General features: G+C 46.1%; 1 protein-coding gene across 1 annotated transcript in view; it reads right to left on the reverse strand.

Annotated features, from left to right (window-relative positions):
- Window positions 1-24,351, reverse strand: part of ATP13A5 (ATPase 13A5) — a 108,012-nt gene that overhangs the window by 45,977 nt on the left and 37,684 nt on the right. Inside the window, exons 9-15 of the mRNA XM_072618875.1 lie at window positions 22,718-22,846; window positions 17,214-17,384; window positions 14,747-14,904; window positions 12,648-12,836; window positions 7,253-7,314; window positions 3,394-3,544; window positions 1,409-1,495 (exon numbers count right to left, since the gene is read on the reverse strand). Of these exons, the coding sequence (XP_072474976.1) occupies window positions 1,409-1,495; window positions 3,394-3,544; window positions 7,253-7,314; window positions 12,648-12,836; window positions 14,747-14,904; window positions 17,214-17,384; window positions 22,718-22,846 (947 nt within the window). The remainder of the gene's footprint in view (window positions 1-1,408; window positions 1,496-3,393; window positions 3,545-7,252; window positions 7,315-12,647; window positions 12,837-14,746; window positions 14,905-17,213; window positions 17,385-22,717; window positions 22,847-24,351) is intronic.

Raw genomic sequence — 24,351 nt, forward strand, 5'->3', positions numbered from 1 at the left:
TGCAGCTTCTCTCTTAGGCTCTTGGACCCGCTCTCTCGAGTCAGGAAGACCAAGTTCATCATCCCTCCCCATAGCAGTCCTTCAAATACTTCAGGATAGCTCCCTTATCCCCCTGAGGCTTCTTCCAGTTCAACATCTTCCACTGATGCTCATTTGGCTCCTTACCCCCCAATTGTCTGCCTTTGGACATTCGTCAGCATATCCATGTCCTTCTTAAATGATGGTGCCCAGAATTGCCCACAACCTTCCAGATAGGCACTGACCGGGGCAAAGGATGGAGGGATGTTGCCTCCTCATTCCTGGATGCTCTGCTTTTCTTAATGCAGCACAAAATCCAATGAACATTTTTGTCTGACAATAACACATCCTATCATGAGCTTGTATTGAGCCCCTGGTCCACTAAGACCCCAGATCTCTTTTATTCAAACTGTTTTCTAGCCACACTACGTAATGGATAAATTTGAAGAGAGTTCACAATAATAAATAAGGCTATTCATGTCCCTTTGGCCACTGAGGTCCTACTATAGGATCATAAACTCACACCCCTCTCCCATTATAACTGAAAACAACTAAAAACAAAGAGGATTTGGGACCATCTTACAACTTGATGATAAGCCCATACCCACAAGAGCACATCCAATCACAAATTCATTGTAAATGGGCTCCCCTAAGGGAGCAAGAACTGAAGGCTAAGTGAGGATCTAGGGGCTGGGAAGGGGAATGATTGAAATGTGATAATATTTAATATAAATTTTGGACTTTAATAAGGGCCAAAGCTTGAATTAAGAAGAGTCTGGACCTAATAGTCTCCTTTGTCATCTTGACTAGACTTAGAGAATGCCTTTTTGATGTGTCAGCAAAGCAGATGGGGCTGACAGTAATTTCCTTGGGAGACCCTTTTATGGTGTATTAATGATAAGGAAAAACACAGATGTCCTGGGTTGTAATTTCAATTGCAACTTTGTTAAAGATACCCTTTCCTATGTCAGCTATTTCAAGGACCTGTTTAGGACAGGAGGCTTGCCCCTAGAGTAGTGGGATTTCCTTCTTATCATATGTCACAGAGACATATGCTACAGAGAGGAAGTTCACGCAGCTTGGGATCATAAAACTGAACTGACACTACTTTGTTGTCTTGTCTTACTAAATATACGATTTGTTCAACTATGAGAGTTCCTCTCTCACGGCAAAATGTATTTAAGACAGATGATTTCTGTATCAGGTAGTCAGATTAACCTCTGACTCTGTAGCGCTATGTAACTGTTATCTTTATGGGGATTTGTTTAATTAATTAAATCATAAAATGCATGCATTTAGCCTGTTGCCTTTCTTTAACCAAGTTTTCAGGTCAACAAATGTCACACCACTCTAAGGGATATGGTCCCCATCAGGAAAAGGCAGATCTTACTTGGCTTGCTTGAGGGCCAGGCTTAATGATTATGCTGGAAGCTGGTATTCCAGAGCCACTGAAGTCCACAGAGGAATCCTCAATGATCTGTTTGAAGACATGAGACATTCTTCAGTTAGTTTTCAGAGCCTTCAAAGCATTTCCAATTTAGTTTGATGGTGGACACACTACTTAAGGGCTTTCCTTAGGTAATGTTAATAAGGAAGAGCACAGGCTGCTAAAATGGAGCCAGGGGACCCAGGTGCAAATGTTGGCCTCACCACTTAGTGCAGAGCTAATTTAGTGATGGTAGAGACAGCACTGAACCTCAGATCCTAAGACCTGAGTTCAAATCTTGTCTATGGTACCTGTATGCCCCTGAGTAAATCTTTTCCTTTCTCTGAGCCTCTATTTCCCCATCTGTAGAATGTGGGGCTTTGGAATAGATGATCTGTCAGGCCACTTTTAGCTCTAGAGCAACAAACAAGCCACTCATCCTCCTTGGGATATCTCAGTTTCCTATTCTGCAAAATAAGACTTCTGAGGCCTCTAACCAATAAATCTGTTACCCTTTATGGATACTGTTAGATCTTCACATGGGCCATGAGACTCAGTAGACCAGAACCAGGCCAGAAAATGTTTAGGTTGCTTCAGAAATTCGCAACCACTGTGGCGTGGAGGAGGGGAGGCTGTAGGAATCCACTCATTAATTTAGCTGATGCAATTAGCCACGAGAGATAACAGATGACGGAGATTCAGTTAAGCAGGCTCTGGGGCTTTGGTAATGAGGCCACCAGTTTGAGTCAGATCACAAAGCCTGTGCCAGCTTGCTCAATTCAGCACTCTTGAGGTGAACCAATGCGCATTCATTTTACATTTGATGCACCCAAGAAGCATTGCCAAGTGTCCTTTTATCGGGCTTGTGATACATGACTGAGATTCCTAGATAAGGCCATCTAGAAAAGTCTCCCAGGGAAAATTCATAGGATCATAAATTTAGAGCTGGAGGGAGTCTAACAGACCATTGAGCCTGACCATCTAATTATACAGATGAAGACGCTGAGGCACAGATAACTTAGGTGGCTTCTCTAGTCTATAAGTGACTAAGGCAGGATTTAAACCCAAGTCATCCTGACTCCGTGTCCAGCCTGTATCCATGCTGACCCTGATAACTCAGTTGGTTTGGTTCTGATGCCAGCCCTAAGGCACACATCAGTCTCAGGGGCATACAAAGATTGTCACATAGCAAGTGAGTAATGGGAGCAGGATTTGAACCCAGGGCTTAGAGACTTTAAGTCCAACCCTCTACCTACTGTACATTGCTTTCCTGGGAAATATGCATAAAGCTACAAGGGAGTGAAAACCTGGACCTGGGGCCATGGGTTCTGCTTTTCTTTGCCTCCTTGGAAGGCCCTGACTTTACTAATAAACTCTCCATTTAGCATTATCTCTGTAAAGCTGGCTGGTCTTGGTAAGGTCTGCCATGTCCCATGGGGTAATTATTACAGTTTCTCCTCATGGGTGGTTTCGTCTTTCTTTGTGTCTCTCTTCCTTAGCAAGGTGCTTGGAAAGGACTCAAGGCTTGCTTGCTGACTGACTGACTGAGCCTCTCTGAGAGACCCACATTTATGAGGGCATATACATCCAAGGGGATGACCCAGGCTCCTCCACCTTTGGCTCTTTCCTCCTCTTCCCACCAGCTGAAAACATCCTCTTATTCCTGAAGTCTCTAGGTTAACTTTTAGGGGGCCTCATCACCCCCCATCACTCCACCCTATGATAGTTTGGCTTATACTATACTCCCCCCAGGAGCGTATCAGTTCATGGAAAGCAGGCCAGGTGCCATTTTGGACATTTTATATCCTAGTGCTTAGCTTAGGCCCAAGCACACAGCTTGCAGTAGGTAATCCATAGATGTTCATTGCATTTCTGGGAGCAAATAGTGGGTTCTCTTCAGAAGACTCTTTCTTGCAGTAACCACATGTAGAAAAAAAGTAGAACCTTACCCAGTTGGTGCCTTCGAACATCTTGACATCCAGAGGGTCTCCTTGGATGGTCCCATCCAGAATGATGAGGGAGTGGCAGCTGGCCATGCCTCCACAGAGGGGGCCCCAGGGAAGAGCAGGGCCAGAGGTGAAGCTGTGGACCTCCTGAAAACTAAGAGAGGCCATCAGTTGGAGAACCATGTTCCTCCCCTGAAAAGAAGGGCTTGGGACAAACCCTACCCTCCACTGCCTACAGTGCACAGTCACTGCAGGAAGAGTCTGCTAAGGTCATAGGAAGATGATACATATTTTAATATGATAAATATTTTTGATTCAAAGCAAATTATCAAACTATTTTCCTTTGTGATGCAAAGATGGATAACGGGTGCTCTGACATAAACTGAGGGGTGCCAGGATTATTTATTAGGACTTTAGTTGGCTAGAATATGCACTTTCTATCAACAAAGCTTCCAGAGACACTAAGCTGGGTTCGCACGAAAAGAGGCTAGAGACAAACGCTTTAAACCCAACAGAAACTCACATGCACATCTTCTGCTAAAGCCAAATCTGGGTGCAGTGGGCCAAGCCTTAGCCTGGAGTCAGGGGCAGACCCTGGATGAAATCCCAGCACTTACTAGTTGTAAGACTTTGAGCGAACAGCTATCTAAGCCTCAGGGCCCTTGGTTGTGACATATGAACAATAGCCCTTATGTGGCCTGCTTTTCAGGAAGAGGCACCCTTGTAAACCTTAAAGACCCATAGAAATGTGAGTCCACATCACTGCTTATCTTTACTGCTTTTTCCCCAAAGCACAGCAGAACATAATGGAAAGAGTGGGGAAGTCATGTGCTCTGACCCTTCCTGGTGAGGTGGCCCTGGCTAGGTCACTGCATCTGTCCCACATAATTCCCAAACTCCGAGGTGGAGCTTGCTGCCTTTCTGCATAACAGGAGTCTCCTAGTCTGATGAAATCACAGGGAGGGACAAAAACCGATACTTCTTCTTTGCGCTTTCCTTGGCTGCCTCTGTAGCAACCAGCTGGCGTAATTGACACGTATGCATGAGGTCAAGTCAGAGCAACCAAGCCCCGAGCGTAGACACCCACAAAGTTTTATAGGAATGCCTCTGATCAAAGGTAAGGAGCCCAAGCCAGTAGGTGCACGCTGGCCCCACCTCCTAGTGGGAAAAGCCTGCGGGCAAAGACTGTCTGCTAAAACCTGAGGACCCCGGGAGGAAAGGATGGTCATTTATAAAAGATATGCCCACCATTTTTGAAAACGAAACAAGAAACTGCCTAGAAAGATATGCAAACTCTGACCTTTCTGCTTTGAAAGTTCTTTAGGATAATCCTTGAATTAAGATGCTTCTCTGCTTCCTCTGTCCCCAGAGGACTCTATACCCTTGTGCCCATTCAGCCCTGTGGCTCCGGTCTGCATTTGCCCTCACTGCCCCTGTCCACCATGTGGGGTTATATGTGTCTTCTATGACCTCCCTACAGCTACTTCCTCCTTGTTCAGGGGTCATCTTGTGCCCTAAAAGTCCCCTTGCCATTCCCCAACTTTGACCCTTGGGTCAAATTGGGGTGATTGAAGATCACAACCACTCATCATAACTGGGAAAACATTCATGTCAAAAATAAATAAATAAAAGAAGAGGTGGCACGCTTGGGATCACTGAAAACATTGTAATTTTCCAAATAGAAAACAATAAGGGATCTTGCTCCTATTTGATTTTGGTCCCAACTTGTGGTTCGCATGTTGTGCCTATCCCAAACAGACCTGCCGATATTGTCATTTGATGGACTGTCCATCCAATGGCATGTCATAGTTTAAGCCAGAAGTGTTAAATACGTGGTTGGCCTCCCAAATGGAAACCAGATGAAATGTAATTGGGAAACATTCAATAAAATAGATAAAAATATGAGAGAACAAAGATAATGTTCATCTATGGTTTTCTAAGTCAATAGGCTAGCAAAGGGTTAATGTCCCTGTTTCCCTTTGACATGCCATCACTGGGCTAGACTACCAGCATTTTTCATCCATTTTTTCCTCTAGGCATGGTTAAGTTGCTCTTATCTGCATAGCCATGGATCTCATTAAGGAGACATCATGTTCTAGAGATGCATGAAATCACCAGGATATCATCTGTGCAAAGATCCTATGAGACCCTTCCTCATCTCTGTGGAAACCCTCTCTCCCTAGGTCCCTGTGCACTATGTTTTCCACAGCAGGGACAAATAATATTGGTGAGCCTTTATCTCCCTCCCTCCACACATTGCTGGGCTTTAGTAATCGATGCATTGTGGAGCAGTTATCTACATACCTCTGTATTAGCTGAGTAATTGGGTGTTACCTTACTCTTAGCTGAAGAGTGTCATTGGGTCCTACCATATCAAAGATTTTTTTTTTTAAATAAATATCCAATGTTTTTATGTTTTCTGCATCTTATATCAGTGGAGTGACTGTAGAGACACATTCTGCAGAGAATTATTTGCCAAAATCTGCCTGTTCCCTTCACAGGGCATCAAGAATACCTTGGATTCATGTGGCGATCATTCTCATAATGCTTTTATAGTCTATAAGTTACATGTATCCATAGTTACCAATATTCTTTACTTTGGGGGGTATAATTATGCTGACTTTAGACTTTTCTCTTTTTTGGGTGTGTGTAGGGGGGGACCTCCTGCCCTCCCTGAGATATCTCATATCAAGACCTTGACACCTTTGGGACTCATTCACAGGAGACTTCTTTGATGAGCACTTGGAGGAGTCCCTTGCCCTTCTCAGCTCTGATTTCTTCAGAGCTATTTCTACTTCCTATGACATCAGAGTCAGGGGAGGGGTGGTTCAGAAGTTCCACTTCCCTGCAGGCTCCTCCATTTGGATAATTTGAAGAAAGACATGGAGATCAGACTAACCTTCCTAATGCTTAGGCCTTCCTTGGAAAGTGATGGATTACACTCAATAGAGGTCTTCAGTAAAGGCCAGATGAGCTCCTGGAGGTGTATACTATGGAGGGGATGAATCGCTGTCTCATGGGATGCTAGACAGAGGGTGAATGGGACATCAGGAGCCATCTTGTCCAATCCTCTCCTGATAATCTCAGAAGTTCCCTCCAATCCTGTGACTGTTATTCCATTTCCTGATAAAGAGCCATGGGAAAGCTTTCAGGCCCTTCTGGTCCACAAATGGACATTTCTATAGTGGCTTTCTGCAGAGACACATACTTTCTCTTTTCTAACAGTGGGAATTTCAGTCTAGGCAGAGTGGAGAACGAAAACTTGGCAGACTTTTGGGAAATGTCTAAGGGCATTTAAAGTCACGTCACCCGGACTCAATGACTCCAGACAGAGACCTGGCCCTGCTTGGTACCTGTCTACTCTATCCTCAGAGCCTTCTCTCAGTGGGTGAGGCTCTAGTATTGCACTCTTGGAATACTGCCCCTGCCCCTTCTCTGCCTCTGGCCTCCTCCAGGAATCATGCTAGCCCACACATATCCAGATGAGGAAGGCAAACAGGGGTCACATCTATGGAGCTGAGTCTTACGGACTGCTTTTCCCACATCAATTCAGAGAAGTGTGCCTTTGGGCCCACACTCTTCTATCTAAAGACCTAATCATCGAAGCTGGTTCCACACATTTCCCTCTGTCCCCTTGGTCTCTCTCCCTCTTCTTGGGATGCCTCTCTGTCACTCTGCTCAGCATCCTCCCTGGAGGCTAATAGTCTGCTTTCCCTACCTCCTTTTAAATCCAGACCTTACTTAATTTAAGGAGGAGGCCAGAATTCCCAGAAGCTGCTCAACCTCTGATCAATATGAGATGCAATCAATGGCCCACACCAACTCAGGAGAGACAAGTTCACTTACAAGTCAAGATACCTACCAGTTTCCCACCACAGGGACAGCCCCCCATAGATCAAGACCGTCTTCTGTCAGCGTGCCTGTCTAGTGAAAATCAGAGCTGAGGTTAGCCTCATGTCTCAGCTTGGAAGAAGAACACACATCAAACAGACATTATATCTCCTTGAAGTGACCAGATCCATCATGGCTGACACTAACTCAGCCAGGAGAGGGGAGACCTAGATGTAGGGAGAAGAAATGTTCCAGGGTGGGTGGGGACCAGCAACCCAGCACTGCCAGTCCTCCTGGGGACTCTAAATTGTACCGAAGCTAGGTACAGAGAGATGTACCAATGGACAGAGAAAAACAGGATTTTGTTTTCATTAAAAAGAAAGTGAAATTCAATGAATATGCAGTTCACAGAGGCCCAGCTAGAGGTGACTGGGACTGTTCTCATCTAATGCTGGTCTGCAGAAGGCATGGGTTTTGTTTCTTTGTAAGAAGCTCCCCTTGCGGTTGAGTGCCTGGTTCCCAAACATTTAGTAAAAAGGGGGCAGAGTAGTGGAGGGTCAGACGGAACTAGGCTGAGTTGGGAGGCAGAGGGTGTCAGCCAGGGCCCAGGAACAGATATTAGCCAATGTGAAGGAAGGGGCTTCGGTTTTAGTCTGGAGCAGGGGCTGGGGGATGGCTGCCAGGAGCAGAGGCAGGAGAGGCAAACCTGCCTCTGACACTTACTAGTGTTATGACTGTATCTCCTGTAACTCTTTGAGCCTCAGTTTCTCTCAGCTTTAAAATGGGGCTAAAAACATCTGCAGTGCAGCAGGATCCAAAGAGGGGAGATACTTAAAGGCCCCTATAAGCATGGAGTCACCATCACCCACAGCCAGATCTGAGTCTTTATAAAGCACAAAAGAACCCTCCACATTGTACACCATCACAAGGACTGTGCTGAAGGCAAAGTAAATAATGAAACAACAAATGAGACTTCTTTTTCAATACATTAAGGTTCCATGTTTTCCTCTTTGGGTAGAGTTTTCTTTTCTTTTAGAGTTTTTTTGAGAGATTTTTCTATTTGCTGAGAGAATAAAGAGCTGACTAGGCTTCCCATAAGTCCTCCTCTGACACTACATGGTGTGGGGTAGTATCCCGGGTTTTGCCCCTTGATACACAGCTCTGACCAGGCCGAGCCCTCTGAAGAACCTTCAAACACAGGCCTAGGGAGAAACTAAGGCTGCCTTTTGAGGACCCCCCTAGCTCAACTCAGAGGCACCTGTCAAAGTTGCATAGGTGAGCCACCAGCTGTGAGTTATGTGGCTGTTTTTGGACACAGGAGAGCATGGGACATCTCCCCAGAGGCATCTATGAAACACTTGTTCAGGGCAGTCCTTAAAGTCTCAGCATCAAGATTATTCTCAGGTGTGTCTCTCGCCTCATTGCTTCACTAGATCTGTGTTCTCATCCCTGTCCACATTCCCGTTATTGGTGAAGGTTACAACCCATCCTAGGGTGGGGGCATCTTATCCTTGTTTTCCCACAGAGGATTCAGCCAATGAGCCCTTGAATCTTACTCTAGGCCTGGCCACACTTCACAGGGGCCAATAGGGCATTCTTCACCATCCTCACTCACCCCTTATGAACTGCCTTCCTTTTCTAAACATGGCTCCCTTAGGTCATCCCCTATGCTCCTGACAGCTTCCAAAGCCTAAATTTTGGATGATGAGGTCAGAAGCCATGAGGGGGTTCAGAAGACAGTGGGAGGAGGCAAAGTGGGAGGAGGCAATGAGTGTTGGCAGCCTTTTCAAGGGTCTTTGAGTCTGTTTTTTAATGCCAGTAATATGGATTTATTACTACTCTGCAGTGAGTCAGAAAGCTTGCAATGCACATTATTAGACTCAAGAAATATTGAAGTACAGTCATGGATGTGAAATATCTTTTGGGTATGTGGGGTAATAAAGGGCTCACACACACACACACACACGCTAATGGCTGTGGAAATGGAGATGAGAACACTGAATGAACTTACGGTTTGTGTTTAAGGGGGGACCTGGTGGGGGCGGTGGCAATGACCACAAGGAAGTAACAAGTAGAGAGAAGTGAAGGGAAGAGGAAGAGCAGACACGGGACCAGCAGAAGTCTGCTGGAGAGGATGGGGAGGCTGAGGGATAGCTCATGGAGAAGAGCTGGCCTTGGCACGGACCAGAGGGAGGGATGGAGGTGAGAGCTGGGGAGGGGTATGTCAGAAACATAGAAGAGGAAGAGAAGGGGAAAAAGGACTTTCACAGATGGTCTGAGCTTTCCAGCGGAGCATGGGGTGAAGTGTCCCTGGCCAAGAGTGTGGAAGGAAGACAGGATGGGAGAGGCTTGAAGAAAGGCAGGAAGTTCTTGAATGGCCATTGTGGTGAGTGGGGTAGAGGTTTCGTAGAAGGAATGGAAGGATTGTCTTGTGACAGTGAGGAACCAGGTGAGATTAGATACACTAAATCTAGTAGTGCATGTTGACATCTACTTGTGTTTTAAACATTTCTTTTACATGGGAGCAATCAAAAGCTGTCCAACATCTGATCTGCATTATATATTGAGTACCTTTCTACTCCCTTCAAGGATAAGAGCCAAATCAAAGGTTTAAGTGATTTTGTCCCAAGCTCTATGGTGAGTAACAACCAATCCCTATGGGGAGCTCATCTTGTTAGGGGCCAGGTTCCCTCAGGGCTGAATAAAGAACGTGCTCATAGGTCCAGAGCTAGGGGACAAATGCTCTAGCCCTTCTGAGGGAAACTGTGCTCTGCATTGTTATATAAGCATCCGATGGAAGTTCTGAACCCGCAACCAAGCAAGCTGGTGCTTACGCTACTTTCCCAGAAGACTAAAATCCTGGTTTTCTGATCAGTCCAGCCCCTTCTCTATGACTTCCAACCACCTAAGGAAGCCAGAGAAGGTCAGTAATTTGTACTAGGTGCCCAGGGAGTCAAAAGTAAAACTAGTCTGCTAGATTCAAGAACTCTTCATTTTGTGCTCATGGCCCTGAGCTCCAAATTGTATGAGTTACTCATTAAAATAGCAAAGAGCTTTTTGCCGTATTTCCCTGGTGAGTTTTGAAAGGGCACCAATCACTGTGTCTAGGTTAGAAATCCCCTTGATCAATCTCCTTCAAAAAGAGAGTTTCTAGTTCAATCCAGGTGGAAATGTTTTGCTGATGAATTAGGTTTGTTCTAATATCAATATGTGAGAAGGAAAACAGAGACCATGGCTCCAGCCATGGAAACGTGGGGTGGGTGGATGGTTCTGTGACATGGGAATGAAGCTCATTCTATAACTGGTCAGAAACAGAAGGAAACATGAGTGGGGTTGGAGTGCCTAAGGGGAACAGAATATAAATATATCTGTGTATACACATAGTATATGTGCATGTCATATGTATATGCCAATATATGATGCGTAAGGATGTATATGTGGATTGCAGTGTATGTGAATGTGTATATACACACTGCATAATAGATGAATATACACACATATATGTGTGTGTGTGTGTGTGTGTGTGTGTGTGTGTGAGAAAGAGAGAGAGAGAGAGAGAGAGAGAGAGAGAGAGAGAGAGAGAGAGAGAGAGAGAGAGAGAGAAAGCCTGACTTATGGAATAAAAACAAGCCAGTGAAAGTATCTCCAAGAAAGAAGCAAACTAGGCACTCGACATTCCTATTATCTCTAACACCTATGGGGCTCTCAGGTATAGATTTCCCCAACTGTCATACTATTTGATAGGAAATCAAATATTTCTGCAGTTCTTTTTCCTAGAGACATGTTTATTGAACTATAGAATTTTGAAGCTGAAAGAGACCATTAGAGATGGTTTCCTCTACCCCTCTCATTTTATAGACAAGGAAACTGAGGTATCTGATGTGACCTGTCCAATATCACACAAGTAGAGAGGGTATGACTAGGAGCCCTGAGAGCTTTGTCTCATAGCAGGCTACCTTTGTGCACAAAGAATTAAAGCATCCCTGGACCCAGAGTCCTAGAATTTCGGGAAGGTGCCCTAACAGCTATCTTTTGAGGCCAACATACATGAACAAAACCCCCTTCTGTATACACCTGGCATAATCCTCATCTGTGAAATAGGCAGGATAATCACACAGCCTGTGTCACAACAACTTGGTCACACATGCAGAACGTTTAGGGTAGCTGGAGTCATTTTTCAATGGTCAGCCAGTCCCAACTTGCAGATTTCTTGTAACAGCGGACTCTACTTCTGGGGTACCCCTTCATTATGGACAGCACTCATGGTTGGGGGTTGAGTGAGGGAGGAGTCCTCCTCCTCGCCAGTCAAAAATCACCTGCCTCTATGCCCTGACTCTAGCACTTCCTTCTGGGAATGGATAAGCAATCAATATTCACTAAATATTATAAATAACTGATATATTAAGAGTGGCTAGTGCTTAAATGGTGATTTTCAGTGATTTATCCATGTTGTTGTATCTGATTCTCACTGCAGTCTTATGGAGCACATTCACCTGGCCCTGGTCATGTGGCCTGGAGGGAGCTGAGGAAGGATTTGAAGGAAGCTTTCCTAACTCTGAGTCTAGAGCGTGGTCTACTAGGCTACCCAGCTACCTCACCCCTGAGGGGCTTTTCAAACAATGGAAGTCACAAGTCAGTCTTCTCCTGGGCAGCCTCAGGGCCCTCCATGGATATTGCTGTGGTCTGGTTTTCAGTTCCTGCACCATCCTCTGGGTATGATATTGTTTTACAGATGAGGAAACTGAGGTAGAGAGCTCAAGTCACATGGCTAATAAGTGTCTCAGACAGAATTTGAACTCAGGTCTTTCTGACTCCCAACAGTAGGTTCTAGATACTTTACCACTTTTTTGACTGAATGATAAAAACACGGAGCTGACAGTTGGTCTGTTTGTCTTCTCATTTCTCCCTCCCTCCCTCTCTCCTCCTCCTCCTCCTTCTCTTTCTCTCCCTCTCCTTCTGTCTCTATCTCTCTGCCTCGGTCTCTGTATACTTGTCTCTGTCTGTCTGTCTGTCTCTGTCTCATCTTGAGGTATCAAATGATTTAAGGCACTGGTGGAAAGTTCCAGTTCACAAATTTAGATGTGCCTGTATCCTTCTCTGAGAGACTTGTAAGCCCAGGAGATGGGACATAGTCAAGACCTGCCTTGGTCCTTGGTCTTTGTGATTTACATATAAGCCCAGAAAAGCCTATAGGGCATCAGTCAGTACTGCAAGGAGCTGTATTTATAACTTTAAATCTTACAGATGTAGTGGCAGAGCCCTAGGCCTGGGGATCAGGGAGCCAGTTTCTCCCTATGACTCTCCCATCTCGGGGTGGGGAGTGGGTGGATCCCTTCCATCCCTGACATTCTATACTTCTGTAAAGCTAGGTTCACATCCCTCTCCCATACCCCTCCCCCTGAACAAACAACAAACTGGGCCCTTACTTTGTCAAAACAGACGAGGTTGATTTGCCCACACATGTTGATCCTTTGTGGGGAGATGCAAAAAATCTTCTTCTTCTTCAACCTCTTCTGAGCATAAAAAATCCCTGTGGTCAAGGCTGCGGGCAACGCTGGAGGGACCGAGGTGGTGAGAAGGAGCAAAGACATCGTCACAGTGTCTCTGGCAGAAGTCTGCAGGGGAAAACAGGCCATGAGTGTAGGAAAGTGAAGTAGCCAAGGGACCAAAGGCCAGCACCCTGGCCAGGAGAACTTCTCAGACCTCCTCTCAGGAGACCAAGCTTGGCTACGGCTCAGTCCTCCATTGTGGGAGGGTCCTGGGGAGCTGGTCAGGAGAGAGGGAGACCATTCTCCCTAATAGTGTAAAGGGAGGGGAGCTTGTTGTGAGCCCAGCACGAAGGAGAGCTCAGGGCTGAGCAGGTCTGAGCACATTAGACGCTGCCATGCTGAGGGCTCAAGTAGCCTTCTCAAGACAGGTCAGGCCAGTGTCAAGCTATTCCCCCTGTTATGCTCCGAGCTTGACATAACAACAATCCTTTGTGCTTACCCTCTGGCAAAATCCCACCGTTGTTTCATAAAACTATTGTATTTCTTTGACGTGCACCAGGTGTTCTCTGAGCTTGGACAAGCACTGGACTGAATGCTCTGAATCAAGCATTATTCCTCACTGTCAGGATTACAGCTCCCTCGGAGGCCTCTGGGGTAAGTGCTGAGATCTCCTCACACTGCCTTGGGTCCCCCATGGGGGCAAAGCCCTGGCAAGTATGTCTCATCTCCCTCCTTGCTCACAAATGCTTCCCTCCCTTTGAAATTAAACTTCTGTTTGATTCCTGACTCTCCTTTCTCCAGACCATTCTGTGAGGCTCAGCCAGCCACAGGTTAGAGGCCGGTTCCATCTGGCTGACACTGGCAAATGCCTCCACTATTTGTCCACCAAGCTGGGCAGAAGGCCAGGAGCTTGCAGGCAACCAAGCACTTTCTCTCTCTCTCCTTCCCCATGTCAGAAAAATTGGAAAATGCTCAGGTTATCCTGAGGTTGCCAAAACCTAACTGGCTAAAAGGCCATCCAGAGTTCACGGAAGCATAGTTCAAGCTTCATTTTAAATGTGATGAGACTGAGCCCTGGACAGGTCCTGCAGGCCCCAGAGGCAGTCAGCATTGGAGGCCATATCTGACCCCAAGTCCTCTTGCTTCATGGACTGTGCCATAGTACCCCATTGCCACCCTGGAGCCGGAATGGATCCCTGAAACCCTCAATCCAATCCTTACTGAAATAAGAATACCCCCTCTGGCATTCCTACTAAATGGCTAACCAACCTTCCCTTGGAGACTCCCAGTGAGGGTGAGCCCCTACCTTATTCAACTCTGGAGAAGCTCCAGTGGCCAGAAAGAAATTTCCCCCTTAAATTGAGTCTACTTCTGCCTCTGTGACTTCTCTTAGCAAGATAGTACCCCTGCCTTCCGCTTGTGGCAGCCTTACAAACATTTGAACATAGAGATCTACCATCTTGGTTCCTCCTCGCACCCTGACCTGAGCCTTCTCTAGCCTTTCCAAGAGGTCAGTAAAGCTCCTCAGAGGTGTCATGGCTACCTTTGACAAACTCGTCACGCATCCAATCGAGAGCAGAGTTCACTATTGTCCCTCCCTCTAAGTCTTTTCAGTTTACGTGAATGATCATTTACTTTTTGCATACTATATGCCCGCACCATGTGAAATTCTGAGGAATATAAATTTGAGACAATCTCTGACCTACATCCTAGAGATCCAGAGAGATGTTTAAATTAAACGTTAAATGCTGAGGTTTCCAGAGAACATTAAATCCCAGAGTAAATGGATAGGACACAGGATTTATTCCCAACTGAAACCCTTGAAAGAGCTGTGCTGGGCAGCTGGGAACCTGTGTCAAATGATACAGAACATGTAGGCCCAATTGATTTCCTTTTTGCTAAGTGAATCCCTGAGGGACTGATTGGGATGAGCTGTGTGTGAGAATGCTGAGTGTGCATAAGGGGCTGGGGTGAGCAGCAGCTGCTGCCTCTCTGGTCAAGGGGACCCCATTGGGCCACGCCTCTCTCATACTCACCCCATTGTACATGTATACACCAAAGCCATAGAAGAAGCCTGCAACCCCCAAGAAAGCGAGAAAGACGATGAATTTGAAGGCTTCGTTGTACAGTCGGAAATTGAGGGGCCTCGGGTAGAGGATGGATCTTACCAAGTCACCTTTGGCAGTGTTGAAACCTAAATTAGAATAGTCATACAAAGGATGTATTAGGCTTCCTCATGCTACATGTCATCTTCCCTCTACCCCACTGCTCAAGTCAGGATCGCCTTGGGTGACATTTGGTGCCTTTTCAGAAGACTGTGGGGAAAGCCCATTGGACTGAACAAACATTTACTCAGCTCCAGCTTTGGACCAGACCCTATGTTGGGGATATATCAAGGCACAAATGACAAACAGCCTTGCCTCCTTGGAGTTCACAGCTTGCTTTGAGTCCTCTGTTCCCTTGGACAATTCAATTCCAGTGAAGATGGTGGCATCAGAAGTTGGAGAGGAACCTGGCATTCTCATGTCTGCCTTTACTATGGAACTCAGGAGGCCCTGGACCAGTCAAGCCTCAAGAAACCCAGAGAGAAAACAGGGAGCTCCTTCATCCACCTCAGAAGCCAGTGAGGGGGAAGGGCATCCCACCACAAGAGTGGATAGCTGCTCAAGAGAATGACTGAAAGTCTATGGGACAGAAGGGCACCAGCATCTCCCTTAACGCAGCCCAAGAGTAAGGGAGTGTGTTCAGCTATCTCCTCACCCTGTCAACTTATATGGAGGTCACAGTTCACTAAAAGCTCTAGACATACATACATACATACATACATACAAATATATGTGTATATGTGTGTGCATGTGCACATATGTGTACCTGTAAAAGGTCACTAGTGAGTGGCAGAGCCCCCATGCCTGTGGCTAAAGCCCTATGTGTATGCATACGTACGTATCTTTGCCAAAATAAACAAAACCCAAACGGGGTCATGAAGAGTCAGATACAACTGAAAAACCACTTGTGTGTATACAGACACACACACAGATACATCTGTACATACAAGCATGTATGTATATATTCTTGTATGCATGTATGCTTGCATGTATTTAAGGCAAAGCTTCCGACATGGCATTAGAGGGAGCTGTTGAAGGATGATCCAGAAAAGGCCTTGGGGTGGGTCACTTGGTTGTATGTTATAGTGTTAGAAGAAATGGAAAAGCTTCCGTATGGACAGAGAAGGATTGTTGGTTTCAGTCATATCTGACTCCCTGTGACCCCATTTGGGGTTTCCTTGGTAAAGAGTGTTTCCCATTTCCTTCTCCAGCTCATTTTACAACTGAGGAAACTGAGGCAAACAAGGTGAAGTGACTTGCCCAGGGTCACACAGTTAGGAAGTGTCTGAGGCTAGATTTGAACTCAGCAAGATGAGTCTTCTGATTCCAGGCATTGTGCTTTGTGCTCTATGGCGCCCTGAGCTGCCCCATGGGAAAGGATTATACTTACTCTATTCAGTCTCACAGGGCTGATCTAAGCAGGATAACCAGTGCCAGGTACAAAGAGACAGACCTGAGATTAAGCTTCCTAACTGTGAGAACTGTGCCCAGTGGAGGGGGGTGGGCCCTCTCTCCCTTGGGAGCATCTGAACATCCACTTGTTACATATTCCGTCTGGTTTAGATGGGGGTGGCATGAGGTGGTCTGTGAGGTTCTCACTCAGATACTTCGGGATTCTATACACAGGGGCCTGCCTCTTCGGGACAGCAACAGTAATGTAAACAGTCAACATTCTGAGAGCATTTTCAGTTAGTAAAGCATTTTGAGGGTCTCATTTGACCCTCAACAATCCCCTGAGATAAATGCTGCTATTACCCCACTTTATAGATAAGTACACTGAGGCTAGGAGCAGCTAAATGGCTAGCCATGGGTTTACACAGCCAGTCAACATCTGAGGCAAGGTTCAAACTCACAAGTTCATGTCTCCAAATGCTCCCCCCACCAAGCTGCCAAATACTTGAAAAATGTCACTTTATTTGGCCTCCCTCCAGACCTGTGACTTATGTCTAGCAGAGAGGAATTTTAATCTACCTGCCCATACTGGCAGGGCAGAGGGCCTGCATCAAGGGCACTCTCTCACACCCCTCATTGGACAAGGAAGTTTGTTGGGGTAAGTCCTTTCTTTCCTGATTCGCTTTGATGGTGGGATGGACTCGAGGGCTGACCTTCTTGCTATTTGCTCCCTCTGCCTCCCCTCTGCCTCATCTGCCCTACGTAGAGGCTCATCTGTGAGACCATTCCTGAGCTAGGATCTCTGATGCCTCCTCAAGATAAAACCATGACACGATGCTCCATCCCTCAGGCCCGGGAGACCCCTCCCATCTATTACAAACACTGCTGAACAAAGTGGCAGCTGCTGCAGAGGAAACAAGGTCTGTCAGGCCAATGGACTGTGACAAGATCCCAACTCCAAGACAAGCAACCCAAGTCTTTGGACATCCCCAGGGTGGCCACTCACCTGTTTGGAGGACAACTGCCCTGACAGGGCCTGGCCCTGACTGCTTGGTCTGGATGACCTCAGTGCCACAGAAGAGGACGTGTCGCCGATAATCCTCCAGGCTGTGAGACTTCCAAGGCATTCTGCTTTCCACCTGGGGCAAGGGGGTCTTTGTAACTGGAATGCTCTCCCCTAAAGAAGATGGTTCTCCATTAGGCCCTCTGACCCCACATCTGAATCTCAAAGAACTTCCCAAACAGCAGTGAATCCATTCTTATGGCTGACCCCCATTTGTCAGGGAACTCCTTAGAAATGCTCTGCATTCAGTACCTGACTCCCTTGGGCAGCCCCAAGAATGTACTCAACATGATCTTTCTTATCCCTGGCCAATGTGGCTCTTGTTTTTTTCTGTTCTGAAATTTGTCACATGCTGGTCAATGGATCTGTACCCATAAATGGCCATTCAATCTCCCACCTTGGTGCCTTTGCCCAGGTCACCCCCCCACCTCTGGAATGCAACTCTTAGAATCCCCAGCTTCCTTCAAAGTACAGCTTAGGTGCCACCTTCTACACAAGGTCTTTCTGTCTACCCCCATCCCCTCCTCCTCCCTATAAAAAACACTTTGTATTACATTGTGGATTACTTGTTTTCTGTGCAAAGTCTGGATCCCCACTCTCATCCCCAAAGAAATATGATCTTTTGGAGCATTAGAAATGTTTCCCTCCTCTCTCTCTCTCTCGTCCCCTCTCTCTCTCTCTCTCTCTCTCTCTCTCTCTCTCTCTTTCTCTCTCTCTCTGTCTTTCTCTGTGTGTTTCCCCAACACCGAAAACCATGTCAAACACCCAGAAAGCCCCCGAATTGAACACTTTCTTCTTCTATAAAAAGAGGAAGTAGGACAAGATGACCTTCATCTCTTCTAACTTTAAACAGATGGTCTTAAAACTGAAAACAAATAAATGAATTAAATTTTAAAAATAAACAAATGGATGGTCTGTTCAGTGATGTCCATTTTACAGGTAAGAAGGCTGAGCCTCAGAAGAAGTAGGTAACTTGCCTAGGGTCACTCAGTTAATGAGTGTCAGAGCCTGACTTTCAACCCAGATCAGCAGACCCCTGTCCAAGGACCTTTGTGGGACAAGGCCAGCCAGCCAGCCCTGTTGATATGGAGAGCACATTCCTCTTGGCTTCTCATCAGGGAAGGTGCACCATGGAACCAGATTTCTCTGTTCTCTTCATGCCTGGGATCAGATTGCCCTGAATGGCTGGCCACGTACTGCCCTCTCCTCCTCTGGTGTTTAGGGCCTGTCTTCTTTTGAGAAAGGGGTTTCTTAAGTGTCTGGGCACAATGCTTGACAGGTATTCGGTAAATAAATTAACAAGCTTATTAACCCAGCCACCAGAGGGTCTGTCCTCACCTGAGGACCTCTGGAGCCAGTGTCCTTGGCTTCAAACCACTGCCCATTCAGGACCATAACACAGGTCACCTAATTTCCAGGTCAGATTCAAGAAGTTTATCTTAAAATACAAAACCCCACATTCTACTTGCATAAGTATATAATGACAGAATCAGATACTTAATGTTCATAAGTCAGGAAGCATTTGTCAAACACCTACTGTGTGCTAAGCACAAAGAGAAAGTCCCTGTCTTCTATAGGCTGAGACTGTGCAGATATGCACATACACAACAGGAGAGTGGCCAATGAGCTGTGTCCTTGTGAGCACACTCTGAGTGTTCCACTGATACAATCCAGAGTAACTTTGGAGGACATGCAAACATGGTGTGGTGGGCTCCACTCAGGTCACTCTGTGATGAAGAGGAGCCGTTCCATTGCCTGTAGATCCAGAACTGGGGTACGCTCACTACTCAGCCAGGGGGTCACCCTTGGTCTAGCTCTTCCTTCCTTGGCTGGGGTCCAGTAAGAGAGACCCTGGATAGAGAGTGAAGTCCCCTGGTTAGAGCATTAGACCTGAGGGCAGGAAGACTTGAATTCAAATCCTGCCTCAGACACTCACCAGTTGTGACCCTGGGCAAGGTCTCTTTCAGCCTCGGTTGTCTCACTTGAAAAATGAGCATGATAATAACACCCACCTCACTGGGTTGTTGTGGAAATGAAAAAAAATGGCTTCTGGAAAGCACTTTGCTAACCCACAAGTACTATATGAATTCTAGCTCAGTCCAGAGGAGCAGGAACGCAGACCCATCCATCAACCGGCCACGCCACATCTTTAGTGCCCTTGGTGGAACAAATACCACCCAGAAACTGTTTTAGATCTGAGCCCCCTCTCCCCAGGGATTGTAGGAGTCCAGCAGAGGGTGTGACCTCAAGGTGTTGAGATGAAAAGTTTGTACTTCTATGCTTGCTATATGCTGAAAGTAAAGATTCCTTTGTAAAATTGGGGCCGATAAAGGTTAAGTGGTTTGCTTATTGCCTCGCAGCTAGTAAGTATCACAGGCAGAATCTGAACCTAGGACTTTCTGATTGTAAGCCCTGCGATTCTATTGCACCATGCTCTTACTTCAGTGAGGAAGACCATCTCACCTCTTCCCTGATGCCATCCTCTGAGGTCTCATCTTGGAGAGGAGTTGATCCAACCTTCTTAATGACTAAATCAGCAGATGTAAGGCTCTGGTAGGTATGGTCTATCTGGGAACTCCTTGAGTATTGGCTGAAGGCTGGACAGCATGTCTCTCAACTCAGGAAGAGCTGTCCTAAGTGAGCATTGTTACCAGAGGGTTGGCCACCACCAGATGACTTTTTGAGCCTCCCAAGAGTCTGATGACATCTCCCAAGTGACAGTTGGACTGGGACTCCAATTTGTTATTAAACACTATATTACCACAACCTGGCTAGGTTGAAAGAATTTCTCATCCTGGAGAAATCATTGCTTCCTGAAGCAGTGATGGGCATGCTCCACATTTCCTCCCAACACATGCTTCATGTAGGTGGTGTGGAATGCAATAGCTCTGATGTGCATCTTGTGCAACCTGATGCATTCCTGGTCCATCAACATCATTCCCAGTGGTGTCCAAAGAGCAGTTGTTGATCTGATGCCATGACCAAATTTTTACCCAAGCCATTTCAAAGATCTATTTCCTTTCCTACTTCCTGGAAACCCTGGGGAGATTTCATGGAAGCTGAGGGGAGTGCCACATCCTGTCCAGTCATGGCAGGAGAAGAGAAAGGATAACATAAGAGGAAGAAACTGGTAGTGACCCTCCAGTAATGACCACTTTCCCCAGTAGGCATCATCCCTCTCACAAAAGATACTGCAAATTAGTGAAAGGGCCTTTAAGCCTCTCAGTCGGAGGGAGGCGGGGCTGCCCCTGGGGCTGGGGCTGTGCTGGGTACTATGGCAACCTTTTCTGTGAAGGATGTGACATCTATGCAAATCTTTCTCATTATCGTTACAAGGTCATTAGATTTCAGCACATTTCAGGGATAGTTTGTAATTATACTCAACAGATTTCTGTTTACTGTTTTTCCTTCCTCAGTTTTAAATTAAGCAGATCCATTTTTAATGGAAAATCTGCTTGTGCTGAACCACTTAGGAATACATAACGAAGATCCTTTTGACTTTGGGTGATGCTGGGAAGACTTTGAACAGCATTTTTGCTATCTTTAGACCATTTGTAAACAGAAAAATTCAATAGTTTGTAGGCAGAAAAAAGACAAAGTCTTTGGTCAATGGTTTATCTCTCATTAAGACATATTAGTGCTTGAATATTACTTTTCCAAAGGAGTGTTAGGGACAATGCTTTACAGACAGCGAGTGCCTCAGGAATCCGGCCAGTTCAAGATTCTCATTTGGGCAATGATAGAGGGCAGAGAACCATTAAGCTATTCTCCAAGGGGACCAGTTGCCATGAGATCTAGTGAATGGTCTCCTACCACTTTGATTGACCAAAGGAGGTGAGGTAATTGCCAGCCCTTTGGGGGGACATAAAAGAAAATTGGTTGGCTGACCAAAAACTGAGTAGGCAAACCCCTGTTTAGGAAATGCCAGAGCGTACCCTGTTGTTACAGAGAGGGTCACAAAATGCTGCCCACCTATAAGAAAAGGAAATTCTGAAAAAAGAATTTAGTTCACTTAAAAAAAAATAAGCATGTGCTCACCACATAAAGGTGGAAAATGATTAGTGTTGCTGACTGTGGTGGTTGCAATAATGTTCTTCACTGGAGGTTCAGAGCTCAGAGGCTCAGAGGCTCAGAGGCCCCCTGGGAGTCTTCAAGGACATATCACAGGACCTCAGCTCTGGCTGATCCAGCTGTGGTGGAAGGTGACTGCCTCAGCCCTGGAACACTCAGTGTGCCAGAATTCTGGGGATCAGCCTGGAAGAGGTTGGCAGGGTCGCAGAATCATAGCAATCTTGGTTATATGCCAAGCCATGAAGCGCTTTCCTAAAGTGAGAGTGGCTTTCACAGAATCACCACTTCTCAGCACCAGAAAGGACCTCAGAGAGTGTTTACTTTAGACAGGGATCCTCTTGACAATATCCCAGTGAGTGGCTTAGATGGGCACTATTAGTTTCTCCATTTTACAGTGGAGGAAACTGAGGCACATGGAGGTAAAATGACTTGTCTGGTGTAACACAGCCAGTAATTGTCTAAGACTATATTAGAACTCATTCTTCCTGACTCCATGCCCAATGCTCTAACCACTGTACCACCAGCTGCCTTCAGAGGAGGAAATGGAGTCATTTCTCAGAGACACAAGGAAAGGAATTTGAGAGAATCAGAATCTTGCCCTGATGTAGCTAAGGAACTTCCAGACTTTTGGGCAATGGAAGCAGGTGTGAGCCAGAAGCTGAGAGGGAGGAGGAGGGAACTTCCAGTAGGAATTTGGAGAGTCCAGAATCAAAGATCTTTGAGACTGGAAGGAAGCTCAGCAGGCACCCAGTCCAAAGTGCCTTTATGCAGGGATCCTCTCATGGTGCCTGGAGCCAGAAGAGGCGGCCAAGGTTTGCCTTCAGCATGTGTGATGAGGAGAAGATCATCGCTCCCCCAAACATTTCTAAGCTTCTCTTGTGGCCCTCTGAGATGATTTTAGTGTGCCCTGCATGCCCTGCTGATTCCCTCATTATCTTCCCATTACAATGAGGGCTTCTTGAGGGCAGGGGACGAGTTCTTGCTTTCCTTTATATTATGCAATGCCTGGCACACAGTTAAGAGTGTAAAAAATGCTTGGCTCACTGGCTGGCCCAGGCACCAGGGATGCAAAACCAAACAGGAAATAGTGCCTGACCTCAAGGAGTTTGTAGAGTACCAGGACAGAACAAGAGGTGCCCAGGTGAGGGAATTCAACATAGTCACAAAGTAAATTAGTCAGGGAGGGGTAAACAAATAGGGAGAAGTGATCTGTTTCCTATTGGCAGCTTGGCTGCCACAGAACATCCCATCTCCCCTCCGTCTTTTTGTCCCCTGCAGCATCTCACCCATCATAAGCACTCAGACAATATCTGGGGAGCTCACTGTCACTGTACTCCAAAGACAAACAGAAGGCTTCCGACCATCCCAACCAGTACCTGTCAGCATGCCCTCATTGACAATGCAGCTCCCATCAATCAAGACGGCATCACATGGCAAGGAAAACTTCCCAGGCAGAACAAGGATGTCTCCAGGCACCAAGAGATGGGACTCGAGTTCCTGCAGACCTGGCAATAAAGAGTGGGAACTGAACAAGTAACTGATGGACCATTTCCTTCTCTTTCCAAGTGGCTGAGAGCTGCCTTGCTCTTGTCTCCCTACCTGTTTTCTCCAGTCACCTATTCTTCTTTTGGAAGCCCTCTCCTGATCCTTCCATACCTCCACCATCTGACATCTCTTCTTCCTCTTGTGGCAAAACTCCTAGAAAAGGCTGTCTATAATCCCCACTCCCCACTCCCGCTCCACCTCCTCTCGTTTCCTTGCCCCTTAGCTTCCTTCTTCATCATTTCACTGGAGCTGCTCTCCAAAGTTACCAAGGATCTCTTAAGGGCCAACTCCAATGACCTCTTCTCTCTCTTCAGTCTCCTTGATGTCTCTCCAGCCTTTGACACTGTCAGTCACCTGCTCCTCTGAAACACTCTCTTCTCTAGGATTTTGGGATAACTCTCTCTTTCTCCTAGTCCTTCTCCTACCTATTGGATCTCTTCTTTTCAGGATCCTTTACTGGATCCAAATCCAAATCATACTATGACATTCACCATGGGAGTCCCACTGTGTTCTGTCCTGGCTCCTCTTTTCTTCTCTCTCAAAACTATTTCACTTGGATTTGATTATCTCTATGCTGACGATATTCAGCTAGGTGGCACAACAGAGAGAGTGTGGGGTCTAGAGTCAAAAAGACATGAGTTCAAGTCCATCCTCAGACTAGTTGTATGACCCTGTGAAAGCCATTTAAATTCTGTAAACAGTTTCCTCGTTTGTAAAATGTGGATAAAAGTACCTATCACTCAGAGCTGTAGTGAGTTTAGAAGGGGTTGTTATTTCCAAAGCCCTTAGTACAGTGCCTGGCACAAAGTAGGTGCCAGTTAGCTGCTACTTCTACTGCTACTAATGCTGCTGCTGCTGCTGCTACTGCGCTCCCCCATACCTGGGATGCTTCTTCTCATCTCTACCTCTTGTCTACAGGGGCTTCCTTCAAGTCCTAACAAAAATCCCACTTTCTACACTCCTTCCTTATTCTAATATCTTCTCTCCATTAAGTTTCTTTTTTGTACATTTTCTCCCTCATTAGATTGTGCACTCCTTGAAGGCAGGAATCTTTTGCCTTTCTTTTTTTAATAATAATTATTAATTAATTAATAATAATAATTAATAAATACTTATGGACTGAGTGACTGAAAACTCTCCACCAACTGCGCCTGGTGGTTGGTGCTCAGGGTTTGCCTTGTGCCTCCCCAGGAAACATCTACAAAATTCAAACACATTCTGTGTAATTTCTTAACCCTGAAGGACTCAGATTTGCCTTCATGAATTCTGGGCCTGTTGCTGTTTCTTCCTTTGACCTGGCATTTCAAGATGTCCCTTGGTTATCACAGTCCCTCACTCTACACCTGACACCCACTGATAGCAGCCTAGGTGACATGGGTTAGTAATCCATGTTACAGTCAGCAATTTTGGGCCAAAGTCAAGTTCAGTGGGAGGAACTGGATGGGGAAAGGCAAAGAAAAGTAGC

Source organism: Notamacropus eugenii, chromosome 6 (assembly GCF_028372415.1).
Source record: "Notamacropus eugenii isolate mMacEug1 chromosome 6, mMacEug1.pri_v2, whole genome shotgun sequence".
Lineage (NCBI taxonomy): Eukaryota > Metazoa > Chordata > Mammalia > Diprotodontia > Macropodidae > Notamacropus > Notamacropus eugenii.